We start from the raw sequence: 16,565 nt of genomic DNA, 5'->3' as shown, positions 1-16,565 counted from the left end.
CTGGACACACACAAACACACACCACGGGTCATAAACTTGCATCTTTATAAAAATAGAACATTTTTTATGATGTCAGAGATGAGGCTCTGCTCTCACCCTATTGGTTGAGGACGGCTGAGGTTGGGTTTTGGCAGCTTTACTGGGACAGCGTAGAGATCTGGATGCTTCTGGGCGATTTCCAACTACATAAAGAGAGGGACAGACCCAGATATGTCAGATCTAATACAAAAAAGTAAAGAACAGAAATAAAATATCCTACTATACCCAGACAGGCTGCAAGTGTATCTTTCTTTAGTTGAAGGATTTTTAGTTCTACCTTAAAACAACACTCTTAAACCCCGGTGAACATTAAACCAGGTGTCTCTTCCTCCCATCTGGAGTGCTGCTTTTTTAGAGTAAATAGTAGGAGGACAGACGCTGCAGTCCAAAGTTCAACTACTGTGAGGGGTACTGCAATAATATTAATACATCTATACATTAATACATAGAATCTACCTTGCCTTGTAAATCAAGGCAAGGTAGATTCTGACTATTACAATTTACAAAAAAATGATGTTGAAACATGCAAACATCAAAGGAAATACAGAGCTTGTACAATACTGATGAGCTTGGAAGTGACTGTTTTCACTGAGAATATTATTGATGAAACTTCAGTGAACAGTAGGCTGATCAACTGAAAGATCAGATGCATCTCTCAGGTCCTGTTTCAGGTCTTTGCTGGATTTTTTTCCTATTTCTTAACAAAATGTCTTTACATGACAGATGCTGTTTTCTCATTTATTTTTTGGTTCATCCTGACCAATGGCAGGTTTTTAGGAATCATCTTGTTGGTGCAAAAATATTTGATTCCTGTCAAACTCTTATCTTTGGGATTTTTTGTAAATTCAGCCCAAGAAACAGGAACAAAGTGCCTATTGGTACAATTAAAAACTTGTTCTTTGCAAAGATTGCCAAGTGTAGACACGTGATGATTCACAGGTAAGACTTAAGTGGATTAAAAAAAGAAAGAAAAAAGTTTCAAAACAGCAAGATGGTGACAGACAAAATGCTCAAGGCTTCAAAATCAGTCCACAAACCAATTTATGTTGGACACAGCCATCTTTATGTACATTTCATGGATCTGACTGAACATCAGAAAATGCTTTTAGACACTGGACTTGGATATGGGAATGTCAGGATTGTTTTAGGACAGACGCGGAAGTAAGAGGAACTTTAAATGCAGCTTTCTATAAATCTGACAGGATTCAACTGCCAAAAGTCAACTGAAAGCTCCCTGCTGTGTCTGTTCCTGCTCTGAAGTTTACAGCTGTACCATGAAGAAAGACAGCACTACTGACTCGAGCGTTTTCTGCCTCCTGTAGCTCCAGGATCCTCTGAGCTCTTGCCAGATGGTCCATCTTCTCAAACGCTTTAATCTGGAAGAAAATAAAAGTGAAACTTCAATTTTTGATTTAAAAAAACAAAAACAAAACAGCATAGATGCCACACGTCCACTCACATGGTGCAACTCACAAGGAAGTGATTGTCAGATGAAACATTTACAGACAAGAGTGTCTGTAAATATGCAAATACATAATGAGATTTATTAATGGGAACATTTGTGATGCATGACGAGCTGTTGTGGATTTGAAGGGAGGGTTGGAAACACGTGTTGGTAAATTTGTAGTTACCTGGTCACCCATTTTCTATTTCACATTAGATGCAGAGAAAGTAAAAAAACAAAAAAAAACAAAAGGAGGAGAAGGGAATAAGTTTGATATAATAACAGAGTGAAATCTTCTAAAACAAGGGAAGAAAGAAACATAAAAAAGTCTGACTTTTTGCCCCAGATAGCTGCCTTGTTGGTATAAGAATAAAATAAAAAATAATTAATTCATTTAAATCAAGAAATGAGTCCAACCTTGCCCAGGAAGGATTTGTTGGCGGGGTCCTCCGCTTCCTCGTCTTTCCCCGGACTCTGATCTTCTGACGACTGGTTCACTGGTTGGCGGGCGATAGTGGGCTTCACGGGCTTCACGGGAGGGGGAGGCGGCTTGTTTCCGCCCACTGCGTCGCTGCTGATGGTGCTGCTGGAGTGTGACTCGTAGCTCCGTGTGGAGTCAGTTCGAGTCTGAGCACGAACCTGAAACAAACAAAAAACAAAAAACAAAAAAAGAACCATTTGTGATCATTTGCTCAACTACAGGATGTGGTTTGTTGTTTTTTAAGGAAGAGCCACTTCCAAATATAAAGCAGGCAGGAGTTTTGAACATTTTTATCAGCTTAGTGTGAGAAAGTTTATTTCAGTCACAGCTGGTTTAGGCAACAAAAGGTGTTTTTCCCCCTCATCTTCAGTCCCTTATATTTGCAGGTACATATGTGCATATGTGGAAAGAAACATCAATTAGAGGAGGAGTACAAGGTGCAGGTGGGTTCCAAAGCGGCTTGCAGAGGAAGTACCAAATGAAGCAATTTAAATAGATCCTCCTTTATTGGATGCACTCTTAACTGATGTATAGAAGGGCAACTTTATTCATCTAGATTAGAGTTTTTGTTATTTATCAAGAAAAAGTTCTGAAAATGGACACAGGCACTAAATGAAGTCCAAAGAAGACAGCTCTACCCTCAGACATTTCCAGCTTGGTTTGAATCAGATCTGATGGTACTTCGAGTCTTGCCAAGAACTGAAAGGTCTAAAGACTTTAAATTGAGATGCAGCTTGAGAGACCACAAGAAATGTAGCGACAGTGATGTCTGACGGGAGAAAAACAGGGAGAGGTTCTCACCTTTGGGGGTTCAGGGACGAAAGAAGGGGGAGGGCTTGGCTCTCTGCTCACCTCTCTTCTCATACGTACACGGGGTTCAGGGTGAGGCCTCTACACAAACACACGGCACACAGAGAAGGGTCACAGGGGTTGGAGTAGATATTTTAACAGTGATGATGACGGATTAACAACGTTGGGGAAAAGAAGAGTGTCTATCGGCAGACACGCCCACCTCGTCGGGCAGTACAGGTTCTGATGATCGACTGATGGCCGACACGGGCTGGGGTTCATCCAGTGTCTCGTCCAGCTCATTGTCAGTGTACGCCCCGCCCTCGTCCGCTGTGTCATCGTAGTCGCTGGTCATCCGGCTGTCCATGCTGAGGTAGTCACTCATTGCCGACAGGTAGGACATGCGGTCGTCTTGGAGATCTAGGTCCTCCTCTGAACCATCCACCTGAGGAGAGAAAGTAACAGCAAAGCGAAGGGGTGTAAGAAACAGTCAAATTCACACAAAAACAAGTGGTCTGCAGAAGTTCACTGACACTCACCTTGCCCTCGCACACCCACACAGCTTTGTCTTGCTGCTCCCGAATTAAATCTTTCACACTGCCATACCATGCGTCATTGGCCGAGTTCAAGTCGATGGTGTCTAACAGACCAAAAAAAAAAAAAAAAAATTTCTTAAAAGAAAAAAATATATGAAGAAAAAGATTTCATAATACTTAGTACTGTCAAAGTTAACATGACAATACCACGTCAACGCAAATTCCTTTTAACGCCTCTATTGGCTTTTTGACACGCGATTAACGCATGTGGGCTCTGTGACCTGTAGATCAGGTTGTCTGGAAGTGGTTTCATCAGTTACATTGTGGATGGTGAGCAGAAATGGAGAAAGAAGCGAATTGTTGCGTACATTCAGTGTATTTTATGAGCATGCAGTACCTCCGGGGGTTTTCTCAGTAGTAGTTGTCATTATTTGGATTGTTGCAATAATTATAAGCATAAATGTGAATAAAGTATGTATATTTTCCACCCCCATGCTGGTAAGAATATTAGAAACATGAAAACTATCCTGTTAAGGGTACAGTTACAGTTGATTAAAAAAAAAAATCTGATTAATCACAAGTTAACTACGGACAACCATGTCATAAATCACATAAAACTCACCCGTGAAAAGGTGTGAACAGCTCTTTTTCAGCCTAAGGGCCTGCTCATACAGTTTGCGTGCGCTGCGGTTGGATCCGGGTATGAGGCGGTTTCTCATGGTCTTCAGACCTTGTTTGCTGTCAGGGTTCAGGAAAAGGACGATGGGGTACCACTGAGTGTAATTCAGGGTGTCCACAGCTTTGGGAGTCACATCCAGCAGAGCGTGACGGTCCTGCAGGAGAATAATAAAAAAGAAAAACATGGTTATATGTTGGATGATGAGTAATAATTGCACAGAAATCTCTGTTAGTCACTCTCGACAGCTGTTCATCTGAGCCACTTCAAACTCTGCAGGTGAATTTCAACTATGACATTGTCTCTTTTAGCAGTTTATTTGGTTACTATGGACTTTGGGATATAAAGGTTGTATTGATGTATAGGAAGTTGAAATTCTGCACAAAACGGCACTAAAGCATGTAAAGAAGCGCTTTATGATGACTTGTTTTATGGTAGGTAATAAAGGGTAATAGTTGGAAAGCAAAATCTCAATTAAAATTAAATTTTGATTAGCTGACCAGAACAGACTAACAACCCTACCCTATTTTAATTCTTAGCCCTCAAACAGGTGGATGAAACTATGAGGTCAAATCTTTTATAAAAAAGATCACTTAGTCTAAAATTCAAATGGGTTCCAACAAACATGGCTGCACAAGTTATTCTTTAACTCTTTCTTGTTAGATGCTCCTCTATTGGCAGATTTTTATGCTTCTGATGCAACAAATCCCTTTGGAGTTTTGATGCAACTCCAAAAGGATCTGTGTATCCACCCAAAATTACGCTGGGGATCTTTGGCTTGTTATCTGAAGCTTTATATCGCTACAATTATGGAGCCACTATTATTCAACTCTGGTTTAATGGTGTTTAGGGGACATAAAAATTAAAAATAGGGGAAATAATAAATTGTAACAATATAAAATGGGTGTTGCGCACTGCCATAACAGGCACTGCACTAGTGTTCATACAGCATCATTATCTTCTAATGATTATACCATACCTGTTCAATGATTTGCCGGATAGAGTTCAATCTCACCACCCCCGAGGACTTCTCACTTCCTGCATCCTTGGGCTCAGTTTCTGAAAGAGGAGATAAAAACCACTCACAAACAAGAACAGAGTAAAGAAAGCCTACAGAAATCTTTTTCTGTTAGTGCTAATGTTTATTTACAGGCGGTCGTGATACTTACTAGCAATGACAAACTGATCAGGAAGTTCAGTAGCCAGTTTTTCGTTAACTACGTCAGAAATGGGCCCAAATATCACCACCGGTCTCCTGAAACCAGCTAAATGAAACAAAAAGAATAAATTCAGAAGTCCTGGCACAGCGAGGACCTCTGCAAAATGCCTCAGGTGAAATTGCAGGGTGAAAGTGTTTCCTGGATACCTTCACGTAATACCACTCTCTCGTAGGCGGGGAAGCGTGTAACCGGAACGTTGCCCTGGTCGTCTCGACTCTTGCGCAAATCTTTCTTCTTTGCAGCTCTTTGGCCCCTCATCCTCCAGAAGTCTCCTCTGTCATTGCCCGATGCAGCCCGTGCAGCATTCTGGACGTTAGCCATTTGCTCTGCTCTGATATCGAAAACAAGAAAATATATGACTTTGTCTAGTTAAGACTGCTCACACGATGATATGCATATTTCTTACCAGCGAAAGAACATGTAAAATGATAAAATATCCAGCCAAATCCTTAATACAAAAAAAAATGTAAAACTTGAAATATATATTTAAAATAAAAAAACAACAACAAAAAACATAGCCATCACGTTCTGATAGCCAGCAGGGGGCAGAAAGGCTGTCTGCACAAAGATGATCATCATTGCATACCTGCTCTTGTTGGGGATGATTCCCTTTTCTAACAGCTGGTTGTTTTTGTCACTACGGATTGCCAGCCAGTTGCCGAGTTTGCCATCATAGAGTGTGTCCGTCACTTTGAAGATCTCCCCCCTGGAGAAAGGAAGGCTCTGCGGGGCCTCCTTCTCATATTCAAAGTGGGTTCTAATGAAGAAGGAGTCGCCTCTGCCAGATGCTAAGACATCTTTATACACTGGCAAAAATAGAAGAAAACAGAAGCTAAAAATACCCCCCCCACCATTATTTGGCATCCCACATCCCAAATTTGGGCCTCTTGTTTTTCCTCATTCATCTATTATCATAAAAATAAATAAATTACAGGAAATAGAAAAGCAAGCAAGCCACTGGCTCTTCATACAAGACTACTAAGACTTTTTATCATATTCTGTGTGTGTCTATGTGATATACTTTAACACAGGAAGGTTTTGGCATTAGTACTGTTTGTGCAGCTGTTCTTTATCCAGTCCAGTACCTTCAGGCTTGCTCTGTGCAAGAATGGTAACTTCCTCTCCTTTAGGAATCTCCAGGAGGTAGAGAACAGCATCTTCACGCACCATGCCTCTGAAGTCTCTGTTGTTCACCTGAAGCACACAATAGGAAATAAAATGAGAAATCTGGCCTGATATATGTCTCAAAGACGAAGCTTCTGTCTTTTTTCTCCAACTTCAGACACAGCACTCTTGTGTGTGCAGGGTTTAAATGTGGAACTAAAACGTGCTGTACCCTCATGATCTGATCTCCTGTCCGGAGACCCTCCTGCTCTGCTGCACTGTCCTCCTGAACACCGGCGATAAAGATGCCGACATCATTTCCTCCCGCCAGCCGCAGACCCACACTGTCACCTTTCTGGAAACGCACCATCACCGTGTTCGGCCTGCATTATGGAAACAATAGTTGACAAAGGAAGAGTCTATTTATGACGGAGACAACCAAGCTGGCTTCTTGTTTTTGAGTAAATTTGAGTTTGAGCAACTCAATTAAAAAAACAAAAACAAACACAAACAAAAAAACAACTAACTAATACTGACCCGTATATTTCCAGGTCTTCTGCACTTGGCTTTAGTGGCACTTTAGGGGGAGCATGAACCTTTGGGGCAACACTGGCAGCTGATACTGCAGAAACAAAATCATTTACAGTCAGTATTCAATTCAACTGTCTGATTTGACTTTTATTTTTATTTTTTTACAGTCTTGTATATTCTGGGCGGAATCATGTTTACCTGGTGGTGTCTCGGAGCGTGGCTCCTCCCTCTCTGCGTGCAAAGCAGTCTTATCTTCAACGTCTCTGTCGGCACCTCTGAATGGGGTTGGCATGGCACCCATTTTTGCCAGCCTGCTAGGCGGTTCCTCTCTAGTAATATCCCAAATTTTTGGAAAGTTTAAAAGAAGCATTTTACACATTTAATTCGGTTGATATAATTATGACTCCTTTTCCGGTTTGGTTTAATAACATGGTGGTTTTTCCGATATTTGATGTGACGGACTGCCTGAGCTTCATGAAGCATAAAATCAGCATAATCCTATTATCCTGATTTGTTTCTGGTGTATTTAATTCATTTGTAATAAATGACTGACCAAAGCAGAGCTCAATGCTTTTGTGTTATCTAGAATTAAGAAAAGCACAAAACAAAGCAACACTTAAAATCATTTTTAGATGATTGTGGTTTTTGTTTGTTTGTTTGTTTGTTTGTAGAGCAGGCAGACAAATATTTTGTTGTGAGGAAATGTTAATTATAATTCTTTCCTATGAATGAAAATGAGACATAAGGTCACAAGCAGTTGCCAAAACAATACAGACCCAGCTCTTCAAGGATTAAACTTTGTGTGTTTGCTTTTTGTCAGACTCAGAAACATTTGAAATGACCTGTATAAAATTCCAGTTGATTTGGAATCGTTGCCCAACCCAGTTCAGTTTATCTTCCACAAATCTTTGGAGCAGAGGTGTGTAGTGCAAATTGGCATAACCTGTGGAGCCACAAAATCTTCTAACTCAGTCAGGACCATGAAAGTAAAAGAAGAACTTTATTTCTGCAGTAAGATTTGGGAGTACAGCTCTGTTCTTAGACTTTCCTGTCCTTCCATATGCACATGTGTAGTGGAAATCCTGAGATGGGGAAAGCAGCAGTTGCAAGACCAACCAGTCCAAAACAGAGCAGGCATGGATGGCAGATATGACATGAATAAGCATGAAGAGGAGCACGGGTGGATGGGGGTTGCAGCTTTTAGATGCAGCAACGGTAGCAGGCTAAAGCAAGTTAAACAGGATTCTCTACAAGACTGAAAAACAGGATGTTCAGGAAGATATCGGTTGAACCATTAGTTTATGTGGGCTAGCACTGAGATCAGCTGATATCATAGGAATGTGACTGAGTTCAACTTGGTGAACCGAATGAACACTGTGCTCGACTTCATGAAAAATAAAAAGGGTCAAACAATAAAGGAGGGGCTAGGATTCATACTAGGATTGGTGTCGTAGACACCAATATCCTTGAAAAGGTCAAACGGCCAAATAAATAGGTACAGTTTGTGTTATGTTCCTAATTACGCATTCCTGGTGATGGCTGCCCCTCCCTGAGCTGATTCTGCCGGAAATCTTTTCCTGTTAAATTTCCTTCCCGTGATCACCCAGTGCTTGTTCATAGAGTATTATCTGATTGTTGTATTCTTTTTCTATTTTTCCCCCTATAAAAATAAAACTGAAATTGCATTTTCTGATTTCACAGGAAAGCAGATTCCCAGACCTCCCTCTCCCAAGCCACCTCCTCCAGCACTGACTGGATGACGCAAAGGAGTTCCCAAGCAAGCAAAGAGACAGTCTCAGCATGTCCCGGGTCTGCTCTGGGGTCTCCTCCCTCCTGATAAGACATGCCCAAAACACCTCAGCTACATGCCATCTGGGTCAGAGCATCGTACAGATGTAGTCTCTGAGCCCTGAGGCTGAGGGGAAAAGCTCATTAAAAGCTTTTACAGCTTGAAATATACCAGAATTGGCCTTTAATGATAGTGTACCTGGGCTTGTCTCGAAGTCTCTCATTGGAGGAATGGGAGGAGAGGTCAGAGTGGTGGGCCCGTCTGTCATCCTGTGGAGAATAGGAGCGGTACGACTCGATCTCAGAGATATCTGAAACACACAAGGATGATGAAAAATATCACAACTCCTGTGAAACCACACAAGAGTCAAGCAGCTATGGGGGTGGGGGGTGGGGTCCTCTGTGTTCAGGTAGTAAAGCCTATAAACTTTATCAGAAAGAGTAAAATGCTGCATCTCTCCTTGGTGCTTCTTTGTTTTGTAAATTACATAACATGGCCTTTGCTCGGCTCAAATGGCCCCTGGGTCATGAAAGCAGGGGGCGGGGGGGCAACACAGCTCTCAGACAAATGAAGGTCAGAGCACTGTTCCCAGATGAGTAGCCACACCAATTAGATATGCAAATACCAGTTTCTGGGGTTACAATGATGACGAGGAGCACTAAAACTCAACAGGATGTTTCAATGTTAGCATTCAGGGTGTGGAAGCTAGACTGCACTTCTATGTTATACTGCAGGGCAGGGAGGAATAAGCACAGTAATACCATTACAAGGTAAAATTACACATGTGCACTTAAGGTGATTTGTACCTGTCAGACTTCAAAATCCTAATTTTTTTCAGTCAGTCGGTCCCTATTGTCCTCAAACAGAATTACAAAGAAGGGTGCTAGATGGTAGAACCCAGAAGGCTGCAACGGTGCGAACCTTAACATAATGAAATTCTGTCATATCCAGTAGCAGGATTATGATAGGGGATTAGATCACGCTGCTAGAGGCGAATGAGCACTTTCACACATGCACATGCGCGCGCACACACACACACACACACACACACACACACACACCACCCAAACCAGTCAAACTGGGTCACAAGTCTTTGTGCTATCCCCCCCCCCTCCTCCTCCTCCCGGCAAACATTTGGTCAGTGAACAATCCACTCACACCACTTATCTCTATCCTTCCCGACCAATAACAGCATGCCATCTGGTCATGTGACAATAAAAACAGGTATAAAGGGGTGAGCAATAAGAGGGTGGAGGGATGGTGATGATGTGCTGAATATGGTTAGCTCGCAGTGCTTTGTGGAATATGTGTATGTGAAATAATATTTAAATAAAACTAAAAGTTGATGTAAGTAAAGCCTTTATTTTAAGAATTAAGAACAAATTTGATTGACAGGTACAGAAACATTAATGGCATTAAGGGTTCCACAATTGATTCATTAGAAGTTCATAATGCAATGAGGTTTATATTTCTAGATATATATATAAAATGATGAAGATGATGATGATCATGGAGATGATGATGGCCACTCGCCAGGTGTGCCTTTACACGGCATAGGATCTGCTGCTTTTCAGTTTCGAGTTTCTCTCACCGTCGAGCTCCGAGTCGCTGTCGACCATTGGCGGGATTCGGACCAGGATCTTCTTCCTGTCTCGCTGCACCACCAGCTGTAGCTTCCCGCGGGACTTCTCAATCAGCTTCCCGGCATCGCTGAGAGACAGGTTTTCTGTCACAGTCCCATTAATCTGACAGAGACAGAGGGGATTAGGAGATGTGCAGACGCTTCTCACTCACGAATCACACAAACAAAGCATGCAATGTTTTACAGTTTTTAAATATTTGGTACACTTAAAAAGGAATTATGCTTTTCCTACTGTTATATACAAACATCTACTATCACAACTACAAATGTTGATATTACACATGGTCAAAGGTTTAATCAGGTAAGCACATAACTAATCTCCGTGAGCCAAAAGCTCACTCATGCTTCAGGTTGCTTTAAACAGTCAGTTTCAGATACTTTTTTTCTGTTCTTGACTCTGTATGATGTCATTGAGATGGGTGATCTTTAAACTGAACCTATTCGGCATATGTCCAGCTCCAGATTTTTGTTAAAGCTTAAAATAATCCTTATTTATCTTACACTGTAAAGATACGACAAGTCAAAAGAGGCAGAGACAGAGGAGACAAAAGCAGCCAGAAAGTAACAAAAACACAACAACAAAAATGGCTAGCTAAAGTAGAACAAAGCAATAAGTTTAAAAAAAAAATAAAAAAAAATGAAATGAGCTCAATTAAATAGGGTAAAGAAATAAAACTGATTTACAACAGTCCACATAAAAGATAAAAAAATATGACAGTAAGAAGCTAAAATAAAAAACATAAATAAAACAAAGAGCAAAAACAAAACACATTTTTTTGAAAACATTAAAACACTATTCAGAAATACTCCATGGAATAAAATAGCTCAAATTCAATGATGGCTTACTAAATGCTAAAGTTAAATAGAAATGCATTCCCTAAGTTCATCCTTTTAGCTTCTTCCACCCTCATTTTAAGACGACTGCCATTCACACAAATACCATTTAAAAACAGCAGGTTGTTGGTGCTTCTGTGCCCAACATGACCACACTTGGGACACCCCCCTCTCACTGATATCATACAGAGCAAACAGTAGGGGGAAAAAAAAAAGTGTAAAACTGAGCTTTTAAAGCAGTGTGAATCCTGAGCGTTGGTTCACTGAGATTACCTTTACACACGCTGCCTTCGTTATTTGAAACTTTCAGAAATCTTGTTCATCTTGTTTAATATGAGACAAATGTAAAAGTGACCACTCCGCCCTGCCTCTGTGTGGCAGCTGCTTCTCCCAGGTACTGATAGGAATGTGGGCGACTTGTTGACTAAATGTTTAATCGCTGCTGCCCTTTCTAGTACGAAATACTATTCTGTTAAACGCATGTTTCTTATTTTACACAACGGTAGTTTTCTGCTAAAAGATGTTACACTTCCGCTACCCAATGTTGCAGCTCTGACTCTCTCTCAGTGGAAGACATAAACAAAAGAGACTGAAAGAAAACAGATGACAGCTGTGTTACAGCACGGTTTTGCAGCACTTTAACATAAAAGAAAGAAATTAGAGGCTGTTTGTCAGCTGTGCCTGGATGCGGAATACAACCAAGCAACTGAAGCGGCAGAAACCAAGGTTACAATATACTAGCACTGACTTTGGTCAGAGACCCATCTACCGCTGGCAACCACTGGTCACTAGGGAAATAATTTATTTCTCAGCCTGCTCTTGATTGCTTGCCGAGCTGTAACTTAAGAAAGTGTAATGCAAACCAGAAATGGAGAACACTCACCTTCAAACTAAATTTCGCACCATATCACTGAAACCAACAACTTTTATGGAGTGTCTGTGTTGTCAGCAACCTACGAGTGAACAAGGCAACTGGAAAGTTTCAGTGCAGAGGTATATACAGCTCTTTGCAATCTTACTGAGCAAATACCAGCAAGCTTTAGCAACCAGCTGAGGAATACTCATTTTTCCATAGCGACAGCTGGGCCATGGGGTCACAAACTAGTCATTAGTCTTGCGTGACTGCGATGTAGCCATTGATTTCACATCGACTGCCAACAACTGGTCAGGAAATACTCATTTTCCCTAGTGATCTGTAGTTGCTACGCAGTGTCTTTAACCCTGTGTGACCGGATCGTTTCATCCAAAGCGTGAACCAAGATGCTGAGCGAAAGCCCAGTAAAATATAAATAAGGATTCATTTGAACTGTCAGAGATGGACGGTTAATGAGCAAAAAATATACACCACCCTACCTTCAGAATAATGTCCCCTTCCTGCAGGTTTCCATCCTTGCTGGCAAGTCCTGTGCTGGTCATCTCTTTGATGAAGAGCTGGCTGCCCAGACGAAGGCCATATTCTGCAAAAACACAAATCACACACATATTTTATGTATAAATAATCAAACAAATATTTTACCTTATTTTACCCAACTCCACTTTAATTATATCTGACATTCACAGTCTAGACAACCTGGCATGACCGAACAAATGGAAAAATTAATCAGGTCACTTTTCGACCTCTGAAGGGTTTATTAACGGTCACTGACCAAAATGCCTCTGGACACATCTGTATAAATGATGCACTGAAATACTAGGCTGATGTTTAAAATAAGAATTTACCTCTAAGCACTGTGATCACTTTTCCAACTGTTCATTTTGTTTTATGCATTTCTGTGCCAAGTGAAGAAATTCACCTCAATTTAAAAATAAAGCCAGTAAACTGCGAGCTCCAAACTGATGAATGGTACAAGCCATTTTATCTGCTGATATGCTGAAATCAGCTGGTGGTGATGTATGCTGACATGGCCGTGCCTCCATTAACTCTCTCTCTCTCTATATATATATATAGAGAGAGAGAGCTAGAATTGCTTGAGTAAACAATTAAATGTACAATTAAATGTACAATTAAACGTACAATTAGGACATTTCCATTTTGCATCCATTTAATAAAACCTTCAAATAAAGATCATCCTTTCCTCTGCTTACCATTTATCAAATTTGTTGCCAATTGTTTTTCTTGTGGCAGACACCACTTGTTTTTGTGCTAAATGCAGGAGGGGGTTTCTTTCCCAAATAGCTGTCCATGTTTTATTTACTTCTTTATGATATCAATCAAAGATACTTAGAAATGGGTAACAAAACTCTAGTCAGGACCACTTAAACCCTTGTTTTGGGATCACCATGCCCTTCCCTGTGCATATGAAGGAAGCCCCCACTACAGAACAGAGCAGATATAAATGGCAACAGATATGAAATTAAAATAGAAACAGAAAAAGGAAGAGCTGGGGCAGGAGTCAGGTTTCCAACAGGCTTGCAGATGCACAAGTGCTATTGGCAGCAACCTTTGTGAGATTTGCCAAATGGTTGTGTAGAAGGGTATCAGCTGAGGAAGAGACCAGATAACCTGGTAGGAAAGCGGTTAACCTTTCTATGCTGAATAATAAACCATTCTATATGTCAGATAAGAACCTAACTGAGTGATTCTCAAACTTCTTCTTACGTCTTAGTTCAGAATCGGGAAAAAGTTCACAACCCTCCAACATAGATTGTTTTGTTATTCATTCATTAACATAAAAATAGGATTTAACCTGAATTTTAGTAAAGGTTAGCTTTCCGTGCCACCCACAGAGACTGTAACCCTTTTCATTTAAGGTGAAGAGAACCATTCACATGTTTTGTTTATCTGACAGCCTTTTAGCATCTCACCTTCGTTGGGATGGTTTTTCAGCAGTAGCACATTCACAGGTTTCTCCAGCGGCTCCAGGTCCCGGGCAGGGCGTGGCAGAGGGAGGGGCACGGCAGCAGGTGACGGTGTGCGTTCAAGGCGGTCCCTGCTTGCACTTCGCTTTATTGGCTCGTCATATTTCCGCGGCTCATTTGCGATGCGGTCAAGTCCTCGATCGTAGCTTTGATCACGGCCGCGGCCTCTTCCTGGACTGTCACGCCTGTAGCGCAGATCGGGGCTCTCGTTGCGGTCCAGGGCTCGGTCGCTTCGGTAGCGTCGGTCGGGGCTGTGGTCGAGGGCTCGATCGCTGCGGAAACGCCGATCAGGACTGTAATCTCGGTCTAATGTGCGGTCGCTGCGGTACCTTCTGTCTGGGCTGTAGTCACGGTCAAGCGCATGCTCGCTCTTATAGCGGCGATCTGGGCTGTACTCTCTATCCAAAGTGCGCCCTCTGCTGCCATCTCGCCGGTACTGGCGGTCTGGGCTGAGGTCTCTCTCTGTGCTCCTGCCACGTTCCCGCCGGTCATAGTCACGATCACGTGTGTGGTAGCCGGAGTCCATGTAGCCGCCTCGCTCCCTCTCCAGGCTTTGGTCCCGGCCTCCGCCACTCCTAGCGCTGTACACGCTACGTCGGTCCTGATCATAGTTGTAGTCATCATTGTAGTCATTGTTGAAGACTCTGTCATCAGGTGATGGCTGACGATTGAGCACATTGACTGGAACCTTTCTGGGCCTCTTGACTGTCTGAATTTTTCCATAAAAGCACAAACAGATCCATTTAAGAAAACTCCTAATTCCTAATGTGAAGAGTAGATTCTTTTTTAAAAAAGAGATTGATGCTTTACTTACAATTTTTGCTACTTTGCCACACTTCCTGAGGGTCTGGACAGCGAACGAGTGGATGGCTCCATCCATGGGGATGGCGTTCACCTGCACTACTCTGTCATTTTCACTAAACAAAAGTAAACACACAAGTTAATCCAACTGAAGTCAATTACATTTTTATTTATTTTATCAAGCTGTTACATGTTTTTTGTGAGTAGATTTATTTTGGAGTTTGTTTCTTTGGAGTAAAACCATAAAATAACAAATGGTACATACAACAACAATCCATCAGCCGGCCCTCCCTGCAGGACATCAGATACCACGATGGACGTCTCGCCAGTGTCCTCGTTTGGGTTATCCCGCCCTCCTGATACAGCAATGCCAAAGCCCATCTTCGAATCCTGAAAAGAGAGGAAAAATTAGTGAACTCAAAAACGCTCCAGCTACTCTCTATACAACTGGACATTGTGCAAAAATCACAGCGTGCAATCCTAAGCAAGGCTAACAGTAAAACGCCTGCAGAAATATCTACACGTGACCATAAACTGTGTTTGTGTAAAGTTGTCATGACACTAGAATTTCAAACTCAGCACAGACATACTGAATACTTAATACCATTTATTTTCATTACATTGAGAGGGGTAGCGCTGAAGTAGGTTTGGTAGTGCTCTGCTTATGATGCCTTTGCGCCACAATTAACCTTAAGAGGTTAATATGTTCTCATTTTCGAACATATTACTTTTTAAACACAGATAATTTAACATGAAAACACAGTTTATACTGCACTAACATTACAGAAGGGCAGGACCTTTACTGTCATGCATCAGTTTACTGAAGCACAAAATATACTTGTTTATCCAATGGCCAGAAATAACAGGAAAATACCATTTAAAAAACAGATTAGGCAACGCTGACTTACTGCCTTAATAAAATGAAGACCAAAGTCAACCCCCACAGGCCTGTTTTAAACCAGGAAAGACCCAATTTAATCCAATTGAGATGCTGTGGTATGATGAAATGAAAATGTTCTATTGGATGCAGGGTCAACAATTTTTCCTGGATGTTGTTTATATCTCATAAGCAGCTGAGGGAAATGTCTGATGGAGTTTGTTTCTGCTAAAGGAGGTTCTATGAATTCCTAAACCCCTGCTCTGTGTGACAGCATGCTCAATAAATACATCAAAAGTATCTATTTGTACATTATTAGTTTAGTTGGATTTTATGTGGCATTATTCGCAATTTAGTTTAAGAATAAAAAAAGAAAAAATCCAGGTAATGAATTCATAAACTTTTTTCCTCCAACGGTACATCATGAGGGCTCGCTTCATTGTCCCCTTGTGTTTTTAAGCTTTTGCGTGCGTGCGTGAGGTCCAATAATCCCAACGGTGTGTTTCAGCTCACACTGCATTATCATGGCTGTATGTGTATTGTACATGGTGATTAAAGGGATTTTGACTGACTGCGATTACAGCTCTGCCTGCTGAGAGCATGTAGGACTATCCAGCGGCTGAGCACCTGTACTTCAATACTATGTAGCTTTCTGAAATACTACATTGATGTTTCATAAGTAACAAGTGTCCGATTTTAAGCCAATCTAACATGTGAGCACTAACAGAAAGTTTAATTTAAATACTCTGTTTTTAAAAGGCTGCTTAATTCTTCATGTTTCTGGGTTTCTCAGATTCTACCTGCCACTGTTCCAGCTTGCCCTGACGAGATTAGGTCAGAGATTTGCTGACCCTGTCTCTCTTTATCCCCTCCCTTCCATCTGTACTTAAAATACGAAATAAATAAATAAATGAATAACAAAAAAACAAACAAACAAACAAAA

General features: G+C 41.3%; 1 protein-coding gene across 6 annotated transcripts in view; it reads right to left on the bottom strand.

Moving 5' to 3' along the window:
• The window catches only part of tjp2a (tight junction protein 2a (zona occludens 2)), a 36,559-nt gene that overhangs the window by 3,491 nt on the left and 16,503 nt on the right, over positions 1-16,565 (bottom strand). For 4 of the 6 annotated variants that reach the window (XM_084934691.1, XM_084934695.1, XM_084934694.1 and 1 more), the window contains 22 exons: positions 15,011-15,135; positions 14,759-14,861; positions 13,891-14,653; positions 12,439-12,542; positions 10,201-10,354; positions 8,808-8,919; positions 7,019-7,149; positions 6,827-6,911; positions 6,522-6,672; positions 6,271-6,379; positions 5,772-5,991; positions 5,332-5,516; positions 5,135-5,230; positions 4,945-5,024; positions 3,912-4,122; positions 3,293-3,393; positions 2,977-3,198; positions 2,766-2,855; positions 1,901-2,122; positions 1,671-1,685; positions 1,338-1,415; positions 97-182 (listed from right to left, as the gene is read on the bottom strand). In XM_084934691.1, coding sequence (XP_084790817.1) covers positions 97-182; positions 1,338-1,415; positions 1,671-1,685; positions 1,901-2,122; positions 2,766-2,855; positions 2,977-3,198; positions 3,293-3,393; positions 3,912-4,122; positions 4,945-5,024; positions 5,135-5,230; positions 5,332-5,516; positions 5,772-5,991; positions 6,271-6,379; positions 6,522-6,672; positions 6,827-6,911; positions 7,019-7,149; positions 8,808-8,919; positions 10,201-10,354; positions 12,439-12,542; positions 13,891-14,653; positions 14,759-14,861; positions 15,011-15,135 — 3,443 coding nt within the window. The remainder of the gene's footprint in view (positions 1-96; positions 183-1,337; positions 1,416-1,670; positions 1,686-1,900; positions 2,123-2,765; positions 2,856-2,976; positions 3,199-3,292; positions 3,394-3,911; positions 4,123-4,944; positions 5,025-5,134; positions 5,231-5,331; positions 5,517-5,771; positions 5,992-6,270; positions 6,380-6,521; positions 6,673-6,826; positions 6,912-7,018; positions 7,150-8,807; positions 8,920-10,200; positions 10,355-12,438; positions 12,543-13,890; positions 14,654-14,758; positions 14,862-15,010; positions 15,136-16,565) is intronic. The other 2 variants (XM_084934692.1, XM_084934696.1) reach the window with 1 other exon arrangement.

Source organism: Perissodus microlepis, chromosome 7 (assembly GCF_051167445.1).
Source record: "Perissodus microlepis isolate ML-2025 ecotype Zambia chromosome 7, ASM5116744v1, whole genome shotgun sequence".
Classification (NCBI taxonomy): Eukaryota; Metazoa; Chordata; class Actinopteri; order Cichliformes; family Cichlidae; genus Perissodus; species Perissodus microlepis.
The sequence above is the reverse complement of the archived record's forward strand: the minus strand, read 5'-3'. Positions and strand labels throughout refer to the sequence as shown.